Source organism: Ahaetulla prasina, chromosome 1 (assembly GCF_028640845.1).
Source record: "Ahaetulla prasina isolate Xishuangbanna chromosome 1, ASM2864084v1, whole genome shotgun sequence".
Taxonomy (NCBI): Eukaryota; Metazoa; Chordata; class Lepidosauria; order Squamata; family Colubridae; genus Ahaetulla; species Ahaetulla prasina.
Window position 1 is genome coordinate 343,223,723 of NC_080539.1, and position 12,856 is coordinate 343,236,578.

Below are 12,856 nucleotides of genomic sequence, written 5' to 3' on the forward strand. Positions count from 1 at the left end.
TTTCTCATTTGTCCATTCTAAATTCGTTAAGCCATGATTCCCTAAGCTATGGTTTTTGAGGTTTTTGTACATACATGTGCATATATTTGGCTTCATTTTAAAATTATTTAAAAATCCACACAATTTTCTTAAATATTTTAAAAAGATAATTACTAATACAAACTAACATAAAGTAAGAAAAAAAAATCAAAGAGAAAGCTAAAAGTGCAAGAAAGGAAAAAATTAAAATAGAGAAGAAAGAAGATACAAAGCAGCAGCTTCCAATCCTCTTTATAAACATAAATTTACCAATTATTTTATGGTTACAGCATAATCTCTTGTTTATATACGGGTAGTCCTCGAGTTGTGACCACAATTGAGATCAGAATTTCTATTGCTAAGCAACATGACCATCAAGCAAAATGTCATGTGACTGTATTGCTTGGCGACTGTAATCCCGGCAATCCTGTTTACTGTTGTAAGTCTGGAGTGTGTGTGTGTTGTTAATTAGGCTAAGGAAGTTGGCATGCCACAGAAGGGTGGGCAGACCCTGGGAGGCCCAGTGTAGATCACATGAGTTAGGGGGATGCTATAGTTCAGCACAAGTGCAGGAAAGTCAGGAAAAAAATATGCTGCAGCTCAGGGGCTTCTTGGTGCGCTGCAGCTCTGTTTCATGCAAAAAGTCCATAAAGGGTTTCCAATGGGCAATAAATATAGACATTACCTTTTCTCTGATGAAAACGTCAATTTAGCCATCTCAGCAAGTTCCATCAACTTTACAAATATTCTTCCATTGCGGATAATGCCAACACTTTCCATAAATTTTAGTTCACTCATACATTTTTTCAAGTTTTTCTTTTTTCAAATTTCAGTAAAAGTTTATACATTTTATATGTACGTTGGCAGAGTAAGCTACTGTATATTAACAGAGCAAACCCCACATTCACAAACACTGTTGATGTTACCTACTTGGGTAATAAAACATCTGCAAGCAAACCACCAAGGTCAGAGAGCACCAAGAATTCCATAGGTCAACCTGGAGCTACAGAAATTCTATTATACATTTTAGCATTTGCCTGGTCATCATTGTAGACAATTCTGTTTCAAACTCAGTCTTACAATGGTTAGAACCACACGTTCTTTTGTCTACTTTAAATCTTTTTAATAATTGAAAATAAAGTAACCACTAACAAATGTAATCCTTTGCCAATTATTCTCTTGATTTTACATTTTCCTTGACAAAATTCTTTTATCTCACGATAAATTATCCATTTGTGTTTGCCTCTTGTAATTCTTGTCAGAAAGTTGTGTTTCTGACTGGGCAACTTTCATGTATTGCAAATGTCTTTTCCTCAAATTCTTTCTATGGAAGATAAAATATGGGATGAAAAACATATTTAAACTTGAGTTAATGATCTGCCACTGTTAACATATGAATTTTATGAACCTTTACTACAGCAAACTTAAGAACTAGACAGTCCCGAAAGATTGCTTCCAATATGGTCCCATGTTTCTGCTTCATTTCTCCAGTGCATTATTTTTCTAGCAGTTTTGGTGCTATGTTGGACTGGAACCACATGAAACTGAAGATAAGTCCCATAGTTTTAGGGAAAGTCTCATCAAATGCAAATTTCATGGAATCTTGCAGAGGTATTTCCACAACTTCAATCAGTTCACCTTCCTCCGGCTGGCCGCCTCCTTCACTAGATTTCATGTCGTCAGTTACCTGCGCATAAAATAATGTCTGCTTTGATCCTGTCACACCAACTCCAGATCTTGTGGGAGGAAAAAGAAGTAACAAAGAATGTAAGATTAAGTAAACCTTAGATTTACATATATACATACTATTTGCTTTCCAGAAATTGTGATAAGTTAGAACAAGGAATTAAAAGCAAAGGAAAACATTGTAACTATATCCATTTCATTATCAATTCAGTCTATTCATACCTTTCTATTATTGCAAATCTTCCTTACTTGCATCACTAACACATATGTCATACACACACCTACGTATTTTGTATCATGGATTTTTTAATACTTTTATTGTAAACACTCTGTCCAGAATTGTGTTATGTACCACCAAGATTCTTTTGACTGTTGCAGAATAGAAGTCCATACTCTGCTTTATATGTTGCCCTTTGTTCTTTAAACTTCTCAACTCTCACTTTGGAAGATCTGATAAACAGCATGCAATCACAAATTCTCTTGATGCAGTAACTCTTCTTTCATATATTTGTTTTGCAATTTGATCCTTGTTCATTCTCTCTACATCAGCAAAACACTTTAACATATTGCTTTTGTAACATACTGCCACTCACTTTTGTATTCTATCTACATTCATTCATCAAGTATTCATGCTTGTTTTACTACTAACACTCTTTAAGTACCCCATTTTTCCTGCATTCAAATTACTTTGACATTGCAAGTTTAACTTCCATTTAACAAAGTGGGTAGATATATACTACATAGCCACTTTCACTTCTTTTGGCAAGTATTCATTCCTTGCAATAGACCACATACGCTACTATCTACTATTTTTCTACCAGCATGTGCATGTTTTAATTTTTCCCATTCATTTTCCATGGTTAGTAAATGTTCTTCTGGGATACACAAATTCATCTTTGCAATCCCACATTTCATTTTCTCACATACAACTATCCTGATCTAAAAATCAGGATCTTAAAATAAATGGATAAATGATACATTTATTTTCAGGTTCTTACCCCATGACACCACACCATCCAATTTTACTACAAACAATCTGGGGTCTCAGCCAACTACGTTGCTTTGATACCATACAAAAGTACATCTATATTAATGTTCTCAGCCAACACATCTGTTGTCACTGCAAGTGTCCTTTATACATTTATTAATAAACACCTTAAACAAACAAATGGCTATCACATATCTTTGCCTTACTCCCTGCTCAATTATAAACCACTTAGTAAACAACCCCTTTATTCTGACACATACTTCTATTTACTTCATAGTCTTCTCTCACCACATTCAGCAACTAGTCTTGAAGTCCAAGTTTGTACAAAATATTCTCTAAGTCAAACATATTCAATTGATTATATGTTTTTTCCAGTGGTGGGATTCAAGTAATTTAACAACCGGTTCTCTGCCCTAATGATTTCTTCCAACAACCAGTTTACCAAACTGCTCAGACAGTTAACAACTGGTTCTCCCGAAGTGGTGCGAACTGGCTGAATCCCACCACTGTTTTTTTCTAAAGCAATACAATTTATCATTTCTCATATTAAAACATTTTTTAATTTATTTTTTTATTTTAATCAACATAAGTGTTATTTTACTTATATACTCCATTATTAATAACAATAATACTAATGCTACTGATATGATGATTATGATGCTAATAATAATAAATTGTTTACTTATATATAATCATAATCTTTATTTATTTGTACCTAGTAGTAATCTTTCATATTAAAACATTTTTCATCTATCTTTCACATCCTTTTTTCGGTATAAAACCAGACTATATTTTTGAATTTTTGAATTACTTATGTTTACCTTACACTTTTTGAATCAGAATTCAGCCGAATAATATCCAGGACATTTAATTTATTAAATTTGTCATATTAGATTCTGGGCAGCTTATAAACAATAGAAAACAATAAAAACAATTAAACATACATAAACAGGCAACCTGAACTAAAAAATAAATAAATCATATAACAGGGGGTCCATAAATACATCAATAAAAACATTAACCTCATTAATTTAACAGATTAATCTCTCTGTACTTTTTGCATTAACTTTTATAGTTCATTTCACTCAGGATGGTTACAAGCACAGGTGACAACTGACTCTAATTAGTTGGCCACTTGGGAGTTTGGTTCTTTCAAGGAATGAGTCAATGTTATTTTCGTCTCTTGTCCTGGTTACATCCAGTGCTTCCTCTAGACCAGGGCTGTCAAACTCACGGGCCACAGGCTGGATGCATCACGCACTGCCACGCCCAATTTAGCAAAGGGGAGGAAAAGTCATGATACATCACATGACAACGCATGATAACGCGAGTTTGACAGCGCCTTTGTGAACTATTAGGCTGCTTAAAAGCTTGCTTTAAGAGGCCTACATGATATGATGATTATATCATATAGGCATCTTAAAGCAAGCTTTTATAATCTTTTTCAGAGCCATCAGTATAGATAAATTGAGCTATTTAAAAATGATGAACTAAGGGAAAGGCTGCACATCATTCCTTTCCAAGCTGTGCAAAACCTTTCACTTCACTTTTCATGAAAGAAAAAATGCTACTCTTCCAAACATCAGGCACAGATGCAGTCTTAACAAATGGTAACTCCAAAGCAAACTCATCCCCATGTAATATTTCTTCAGTTTTACTGGCTACACCTGCAACCTTATTGGGGGCTTTAAAATACATTTCAAAATGTATTTATTCCCTATCATTTTTCTTTGCATGCTAACATTATCATTTCTTTTAATTCCATTTTTCAATGATTCCCATACAAATCCTCCATCCAGAATTAACTACAAACCCAAATAACTTAATCAATTTCATTCTTAAGTCTATTTACTATCTTGAAAGTTTGTTCTACCCACTTCGAAATCAGTTTTAACAACTCTCTAAAATCACTCTGTATTCTGCCTTTTCAATCTTAATCGTTCTTTGCTCTTTAATTATATTCTTTACAATTACTTTTTCATTTCTCTAATGAAATGACATATCTTTTTCTTGCTTTCAGTTTTTGCAGCAAATCTCTCATATACTTTTAATCAATTTCATTTCTTTTTCTCAGCCCCAGCTTCTTTCACTTGATCATTCTACAAAACATCTTTTTTTCATACTTTTCATTAGTAAAGTCCACTCATTTATGTGTGATATTTTGTAACATAATTTAATTTATTCCATCTCCAGTAACTTCCTTACCCTTTTTTTCTTATGTCTATTACTTCTAAGGTGAAAATCAATGTTCTAACACTTTTTCATATAAGACCTTTCCCTTTTTCCTCCAATCAGTTGTAGGCAGCTCCAAGCACAACAACAGAACAAGGCAGATAATTTTCTACTGAATTCTACTGAATTTTCATATTTCTACTTAAAATTGGATTCTCATTAACCGTACTATAAAGTACCATGCTTAAGTAAAAATTTTACTTTCATTCTTAACAGAATGTAATTTAAGAGAATCTATAATCTAGATTTTAAAAAACATTTTATACAACATTTATGTAGATTCATAATGTTCTTTGTATTACATTCCAAATCCAGGAACAGACAATCAGTGAGCAATAAAGGTAATTTCCCTAGGTAATTTCTTAGACCGTCACATAATTCTGAGGCTCTAAGTAGCAGGTGCAGGAAAACAGTACCCACAGAATAGCAGCAATTGACACAAAATGATATACTCTAATAATCTGTAGAGGCAGGTGTACTAGCAGGTGATTCCACTAAATTATACTACGGTCATTAACCACAGTATAATGAGGTTAAAATTGCATTCACGTATAGATTACAATACAGCATGTATCACTGCCCAAAAATAACTACATTATATATGATTATACTCCATTTACTATATTTTATTTTTGTAGAACGTCAAAGAAATTAATTTAGAAAGCTAAAAATGAAACGAGGCTCTGGTATTATACGTAATATACTTTTGAAATGCAACCACAGTTTGAAGATGGGGGACATGTACTTTTCCTTGCCATCTAACTGAACAAGAAAAAATTACCTAACTTCAATAATGGGACTCTATGAGGGGAAACAAATTAAATCCAGAAAATAAAAAGTGCTGTTTGTCAGTAAGAAACCAGGCTCTTGGGGTTGCATTCCCTCTGAGAAAGCAGGTCTATAGACCGGAAGGGAACTTTAAATACAACTTCTCCAGATTTCTAGTTGGCATGGGGGAATAAGGAATAATATGTAATGTGCTAGCTGCAACCATTTCTGAATTGTTGAGATCTAGCAACCTCTAGCTTACATCCTGAACTGATGATTGCAATTTATTTTCTATGCCATTTACTCTCCGGATTCTAGCTAATTTATGATAAAAAAATAAATCCCCTAAGTCAATATCAAATCACATTATGTAATTCTCTCCCTTCCTTCTTCTCAGTGTTGGCAGGGTATCCTACTCATCTCATCTGCAGATGCCCTTTTTCTTACCAATTCTGTTTCTTCTATGACACAAGGTCATAGAAGGAGGTATTCATTCCCAGATAGATTGACAATGCAAATATGTAATGCATGTATAGTCCTTATATACGTGCTCAGTTAATCAGCAGATATTACAATACAGCAAAGATCAAGCAGATTAGGTGAGTCACTGGCATACAAGCAAAAAAGATGGTTTGTAGAGGAATGCTCACATAATTGAGAAAGTGACAGACATGACTCAATCCTGACATTTCTCATTACAAAGTTTCAAAAGGCTGAAAGAATCTGGTATTCTAGACTTGTCACTAGAGCAGACAAAACTGGTGTTAGATGGACCAATGTTTAGTTCAGAATAATTTTACAATGCTTTTTCTGGCCTTCTTGTGTGACCTAAGATAATTCTCAGCTGAGAACAATATATACATCTTTCCAACTAACCCAGGCGTGGATTCATTTGTAGGGAAACTGGAATGTAAGAACTATAAAAGAGGAAATGCTGAGATGTAAAATATCTTACAAGAGGGCTATGAAGCCATTCTACTATCATGGCTCTCCACTCAAATACATACAGAACACCAAGCATCCCATGTATATTAACTGTCTAATAACTCTTATCTCAGTGTTACCTTTCTTTCCAATTATTTGGCTAATACTATTTTGCAACATACAGATATAATCTAATACCACATGGTTGATTACAATGGTGGTAAGGAAGAATTTACTTCATCGAAGTGGGGGGGTTGACTTCTAAATTACAGATCAAAAAATGGTAATGATAGATTTTGTACAACAGAATTCCAAGATGCAACTTTTAAGGTGTGATTATCCAGTTTTCCTCAAAAGTATTGTGCTGAGTAATATAAAGAGGTTGATTCCCAACAAAGCATGGCTAGGACTGCAGGCTTTACAGTATTCCATATTAAAGAAAGCACCTTTTCATCTATAAAATTAGTCCTCTAATGTGTTTCCAAGGAGTAGCAAAAGTCTTCTCCTCTGTTCAGTGTCCTCTCTCTTTAAGCAAACAGCTTGTTAATCCAACAGGAAACAACATTTGCCAGGATTGGCAGCTGAGGATTTATACTTAATTCCCCCTTTTCCCCCTTCCTCTACCTTCTTCATTTTTTTTAAATGTTAGTGTCCACTTTAACACAGTTGTCAAGACAAAAGCAAAGTTTTGCTTCCTTTTAAAGTCACCACTTTTCCATACATTTTGACGTGCATTTCCAAGTATAAGAACAGATGCTTTTTTCAGAAGACTGCAATCTGGGGAGGCAGAAGGCTATGAGCACATTTTCATTTCAGAGTATTTAATTCCTGACATTTCTTTAATTCCAAATACTCTCTCTTCACACACACACACACACACACACACACAGTTGGCTTTCCTCCCTCATTTCTGACTGAATTTCAATGAAACAGCAACAATATTAAATCCCTTATAAAAATGGTGTTGTCCTTACAACAATAACTTCGGAATTAAAAAAAAACCCAGATTCCATAATTTAATTAATAACTGCAATAATCCTTCAATTACTCCAGGGCCAGAAAATGGTCCACTCCACCTCAACAATCTTGAAACAGTGTGTTTGGACACAAGTGTTTGCTGTAGGCAACAAATGCATTTAAAAAGGCAGAACATCTGAGAGCTCTAAATACCTACATCTGCAGGAAGTCAAGGGCTAATACTGTTTACTGTTCTGGCATTGCCTTCTTTAATCAGTTTTGGCAGTAAATAGGTAATCTAGCCATGTGTCTAGACTGACTGTGACTGGAGTGGTCTTGGGCTTTTAATTTTAAGAATCAGCAAACAAAAGTAAATAGAAAGGGACTTTTTCAAGGTGATGCTGGTGATAACAGCAGCCCCAACTCAAGTTTCACTAGTTGCTTGTTATACAATTTCATCCAGTTATGTGTTTCTTTACCTCTGGCTCAATTCAAAGGCTGTTGACTGGCAAGAAAAATGTGCAATGTGATGAGATCCCAACTTGGGTAAAATGGACGTTGGTCTTACCTGAGACGTCCTTTCTCAGCAAGGAGGAAAACGGCAGTCAGGCATGGGTTAACTCTTGTGTCAAGCTTGTAGGACCGAGTCTTTAATCTGTTTCAAGCCCCGCCTTATCCTGTTGTCTCTCCAGTTTTTGGCGAGGAAGCTGCTCAGACTCTACGTGTCTTCCTGAAATGACAAACAATTAATGTCGCCCCATGGATAAACATCGGCCCCAGAAGGGTGGGGCTGACTGCCGTTTTCCTCCTTGCTGGGAAAGGGCGTCTCAGGTAAGACCGACGTCCATTCCCCAGACAGGTGGGAAAACGGCAGTCAGGCATGGGAGATACCAAAGCTAGGTGATTGTCCGGGAGGGTGAAGATAGGGCGATGAGTCATGGGTTGTCGTGTACACTTTGCAAAACTCGTCTACGAAGGAGGCTTCTGCCGATGCATAGGTATCGAGTTTATAGTGTCTGATGAAAGGCGACGGTGATGACCAAGTTGCCGCCCTGCATACTTCCTCTAAGGGCGCCTGGGTCGCCCAAGCTGCCGAAGTGGAGGCACTCCTCGTGGAGTGTGCTGTGATGTTCTTTGGCCGAGGAAGAGATTGCAAATCGTATGTCATGGCTATGGTGGCCCGTATCCATCTGCCAATGGTAGGTCCTGAAACTTTGGAGCCTAACGAAGAAGGTTGGAAGGAAACAAGGAGAGCTTCCGTTTCTGAAATGGAGAAGTACGATGTAAGTATATCTTTAAGGCTCTTCGGACATCCAACGTATGCCATTCATGTTCCTTTTGATGTCTGGGTACGGGACAGAAATTTGGGAGAATCAGTTCCTGAGAACGATGAAATAGTGAATTAACTTTTGGAACAAAGGTTGGGTCGAGACGCAGAACTACCCTATCGAGGTGAAAAATGCAAAGGTCTTTGCGTGTTGAGAGCGCTGCCAATTCTGAAATGCGGCGAGCTGAAGTTATGGCAATAAGGAAAGTCACCTTGAAAGTCAAGAGTCGTAAAGAAGCCTCTCGGAGTGGTTCAAATGGCGCTCTCATTAATGTATTAAGAACTTTATTAAGGTTCCAGGATGGGTACCTGTGAATAGTAGGAGGATGCAGGTTAGAGGCTCCCCTCAAAAACAATCTGATGACTGGATCCTTTGCCAGGGACTCTGATGAGTTGAAGGTAAGCACCGAGGAAAGAGCTGCGACTTGGCGTCGAAGGGTGTTAGGAGAGAGACCTGACGTCAGGCCCTCTTGTAGGAAACCAATGATGTGAGATAGGTCAGGATCCCTAGGAGAAATGGACCTCTTTGAGCACCATATCGAGAAAGCTTTCCAAGTGAATTGGTATATGCGCTTCGTGGATGGTCGTCGTGCCGCCTGAATTGTCGGTACTGCATCTGGGGGAATGTTGAGACCCGCTAAGATGTCCCGCTCAATCGCCAGACGGTGAGTTGTAACCACTGAGGTTCTGGATGGATGAGAACGCCCTGACTGAGAGCAATCTGATTGTCTGGTATGCGCCAAGGTGTTGTCACTGAAAGAGCTTTGAGGTCCATAAAACCAAGGTCTCCGAGGCCAATGAGGAGCCACTAGGATTAGTTCGGCCTTCTCTTCCAGGAGTTTTCTGATTACCTTGGGAATTAATGGAAGCGGAGGGAACGCATAAAGCAGTTCCGGTGGCCATGGTGATCTTAGCGCATCGACCGCTTCCGCTCCTGGGGACGGGAACCTGGCAAAGAATCTGGGTAGTTGACGATTTGAGGGAGTTGCAAATAGATCCACCTTGGGAAGCCCAAATCGAAGGGAAATCTTTTGAAAGAGAGCTGGATCTAGTTTCCACTCCGCTTGATCTATTTGCTGGCGACTGAGGGCATCCGCCCGAACATTTGCTGTGCCTGAAATATGGGAAGCTCGAAGCGAGAGAAGGTTGAATTCGGCCCAGTGGCCGAGGGTCAGTGTCTCTGTCATGAGGGTTCTTGAATGTGTGCCTCCCCATCTGTTTATATGGGCTTTTGCTGTTGTGTTGTCTGTGAGCACAAGAATGTCCTGACCCTTCACTAAGTCGTGGAAGTGGAGAAGGGCCTTGTGGATTGCTCTTAGTTCTAGAAGGTTTATATTGAGTTTGCGTTCCTGTGCTGACCATAAGCCTTGAGCCATATTTGGACCCAGGTGGGCTCCCCATCCTGTGAGACTGGCATCTGTCGTAAGGACAATTCTGTTGGGTTCTCTGAATCGACTGCCCTTGGACAGAGCGTCTGATAGCCACCACTGGAGTGATGTCAATGTCTTTGGTAGAAGGCAATTCTTGTTAGTGATGTGGACTGGCCTCTTCGTTGATACGGGAGCAAGGTCCATTGTAGTTCCCTGCTGTGTAAGCGAGACCAGGGTACAATTCCAAAAGTGGAAACCATCTTCCCAATAGTTGGGAAAGAGATTTCAAGGACTGGATCGGGAATAAATGATCTGTCTGACCAGATCCTTGAGACTATTCTGGCGATCCTGGGAGAGGAATACTAATGACTGTTTGGAATCTATGATAGCTCCCAGGTGTAAGATAATGTTGGAAGGTGAGAGGTGGCTTTTGGCCCAATTTATGGAAAAGCCATGTTCCTGTAGTATATGAATAGTGGTATTTAGGTCCCGATGAGCCAAGGGCTCAGATCGGGACATGATGATAATATCATCCAGGTAGAATTGGATACGGATGGGATGAGTGCGAATGTGACCAATTAAGGCTCCCATGACTTTGGAGAACACTCTAGGGGCTGAAGATAAACCAAACGGAAGGGCCCTATATTGAAAATGTTGGCCATTGTAACAGAAACGGAGGTATTTTCTATGTCCCCGGGCAATAAGAACATGAAGATAAGCTTCTGTTAGGTCTATTGAAGCCATGAAATCCTCTGGGTGAATGGCTTCTAAAATAGAATGTAAGGACTGCATCTTAAATTTTCGATAAGCAATGTATTTATTTAAGGATTTAAGGTCCAGAATTGCCTCCATCCCCGAGGGTTTAGCTACTACAAAAGTCTAGAGTAAAACCCTTGCCCTGATGAGACTGTGGAACCTGTTGAATAGCTTTGATATTGGAGAGATGAGTAATGGCCTCTTCCATGATAGCAGTTATGACTGTCGTGAGAAATGGGACAAGGAATAAAAACCTAGGGGAATAGAGGTGAATTCTAAAAGAGACCTTCCTAATAGTCTGTAGAACCCAAGCATCCGAAATAGTAGATTCCCAGTGGGCGGAGAAAGGGACAGGCGTCCGCCAATGGGAGGGAAGAGAGTGAATTACTTAGATCTACGGAGCCCTTCCCTACCCCCACGGAAGGGCTTTCTGGAAGAAATCTTGTAAGGTGTTCTGACCTGATTGTCCTGCTGAAAGGAGCCTCTGGGTTGAAAAGGTCTGTGTTGGCGTGGCTGGTAGAAGCTGGAATCGGAACCCCGAAAGGACTGATGGCGAGAATAAGGAGTTGAGCGAACGTCAGAGCGCCTGGACAATGATGGAAGAATCTTCCGCTTATCTTTTGTTTCAATCAAGAGGGGTTCAAGTGACTCCCAAACAATTTTTCTCCTGAAAAGGGTGATGAGGCTAGTCTCCATTTGTTTTGACATCTGCCTGCCAATTCTGAAGCCAAAGGAGCCTGCGTGAAGTGATAGAAGACCCTATGGCCTTGGATGCGAAGCGGCGGCATTGAGTGTGGCATCTGCCGGGTATTCCAGTGCTGCAATGATCTTGTTAAGGTCCTGGTGGGATCTTGTATCAGCTGGGTTTGTCCTTGCTTGTAATTGCTTCAACCAAATGATGGTTGCTCTGTTAAAAAAGGATGCTGAAGCAGCCGCCTTCACTGACCAAGCTGCCGCCTGATGCCCTTTTATTAGAACCTTTTCAGCCCTTTTATCTTCAGGACGAAGATATTCCTCTGGGGGTCCCGTTATGTGGGAGGTGGCAGAAAGAGAGACTATAGGATTGTCTACTGTCGGTACCTGTAGGAGGTTGGACATTTCAGAAGTCATATTATATAAGCGTTTGTCTAGGCTGTTTGGAAAAGGTCCAGAACCTGGGACACCCCATTGTCGTTGAACCACATCTGTAAATAGTTTGGGGGACGGTACAGCTTCTGCCGTTATTGCTGGTTCAGAAAATAAAGTAGTAGAAGGATCATCCCCTTTTTCCCTACTAATTCTAGTTGTGGCCACTTCTCCCAATCGGGTGGTCATTTGGGCCTTATGTAATAGTGATTTAAAGACTTGAGGATTAAATAATCCAATGAAGGCTGGTTGTTCAAGATCTAAGCCTTCATCTTCTGAAAGGGCCTCATCCCTAGGGATCTCTCCCTCTGACAAATATTCTTGATCTGAATGGTCAGGAGATACCGTCTGACCGTGTTCTGACATGATGTCTTCAGAACCTAGATGTTCCTGATGAGATCTGGCTGGAGGAGCTTGAGGCCTAGACTCCTGCTGATAACATTGCCTGAAGCTGGATCGAATTGCATCAGCAATGAGAATCCCAAACTCTGGAGGAAGCTGTAAGCCCCTGGCCCTGGATAGGATTGGAATGGGCGCTGTTTGAATGGGCTCCTGGCATCAGAATGTTGGCTTGGTCTTATATCAGTTTCTGGCATAGTCTGAAACAATGGGGCCCCATCTTTAGGGACTGGAGTAGATCCTGTAGTTGGTTGATCTGGTGACCAATTAGGGGGTAAAGAGGTAACAGATGCTGCCCTGTGGGGG

At 39.3% G+C, this 12,856-nt stretch overlaps 1 protein-coding gene and 1 long non-coding RNA gene across 6 annotated transcripts in view; both read right to left on the reverse strand.

The window, feature by feature from the left end:
- Positions 1–254: 254 nt before the first annotated feature.
- The window catches only part of NUDT14 (nudix hydrolase 14), a 142,750-nt gene continuing 130,148 nt past the window's right edge, over positions 255–12,856 (reverse strand). For all 5 annotated transcript variants that reach the window (XM_058162874.1, XM_058162876.1, XM_058162877.1 and 2 more), the window contains one exon: positions 255–1,754. In XM_058162874.1, coding sequence (XP_058018857.1) covers positions 1,514–1,754 — 241 coding nt within the window. In that variant the 3' untranslated portion in view covers positions 255–1,513. The remainder of the gene's footprint in view (positions 1,755–12,856) is intronic.
- On the reverse strand, positions 8,141–8,500 carry LOC131187986 (uncharacterized). The gene is made up of 2 exons (XR_009152699.1): positions 8,465–8,500; positions 8,141–8,303 (listed from the first exon to the last, which is right to left on the reverse strand). It is a non-coding gene; the product is annotated as an uncharacterized LOC131187986 (long non-coding RNA).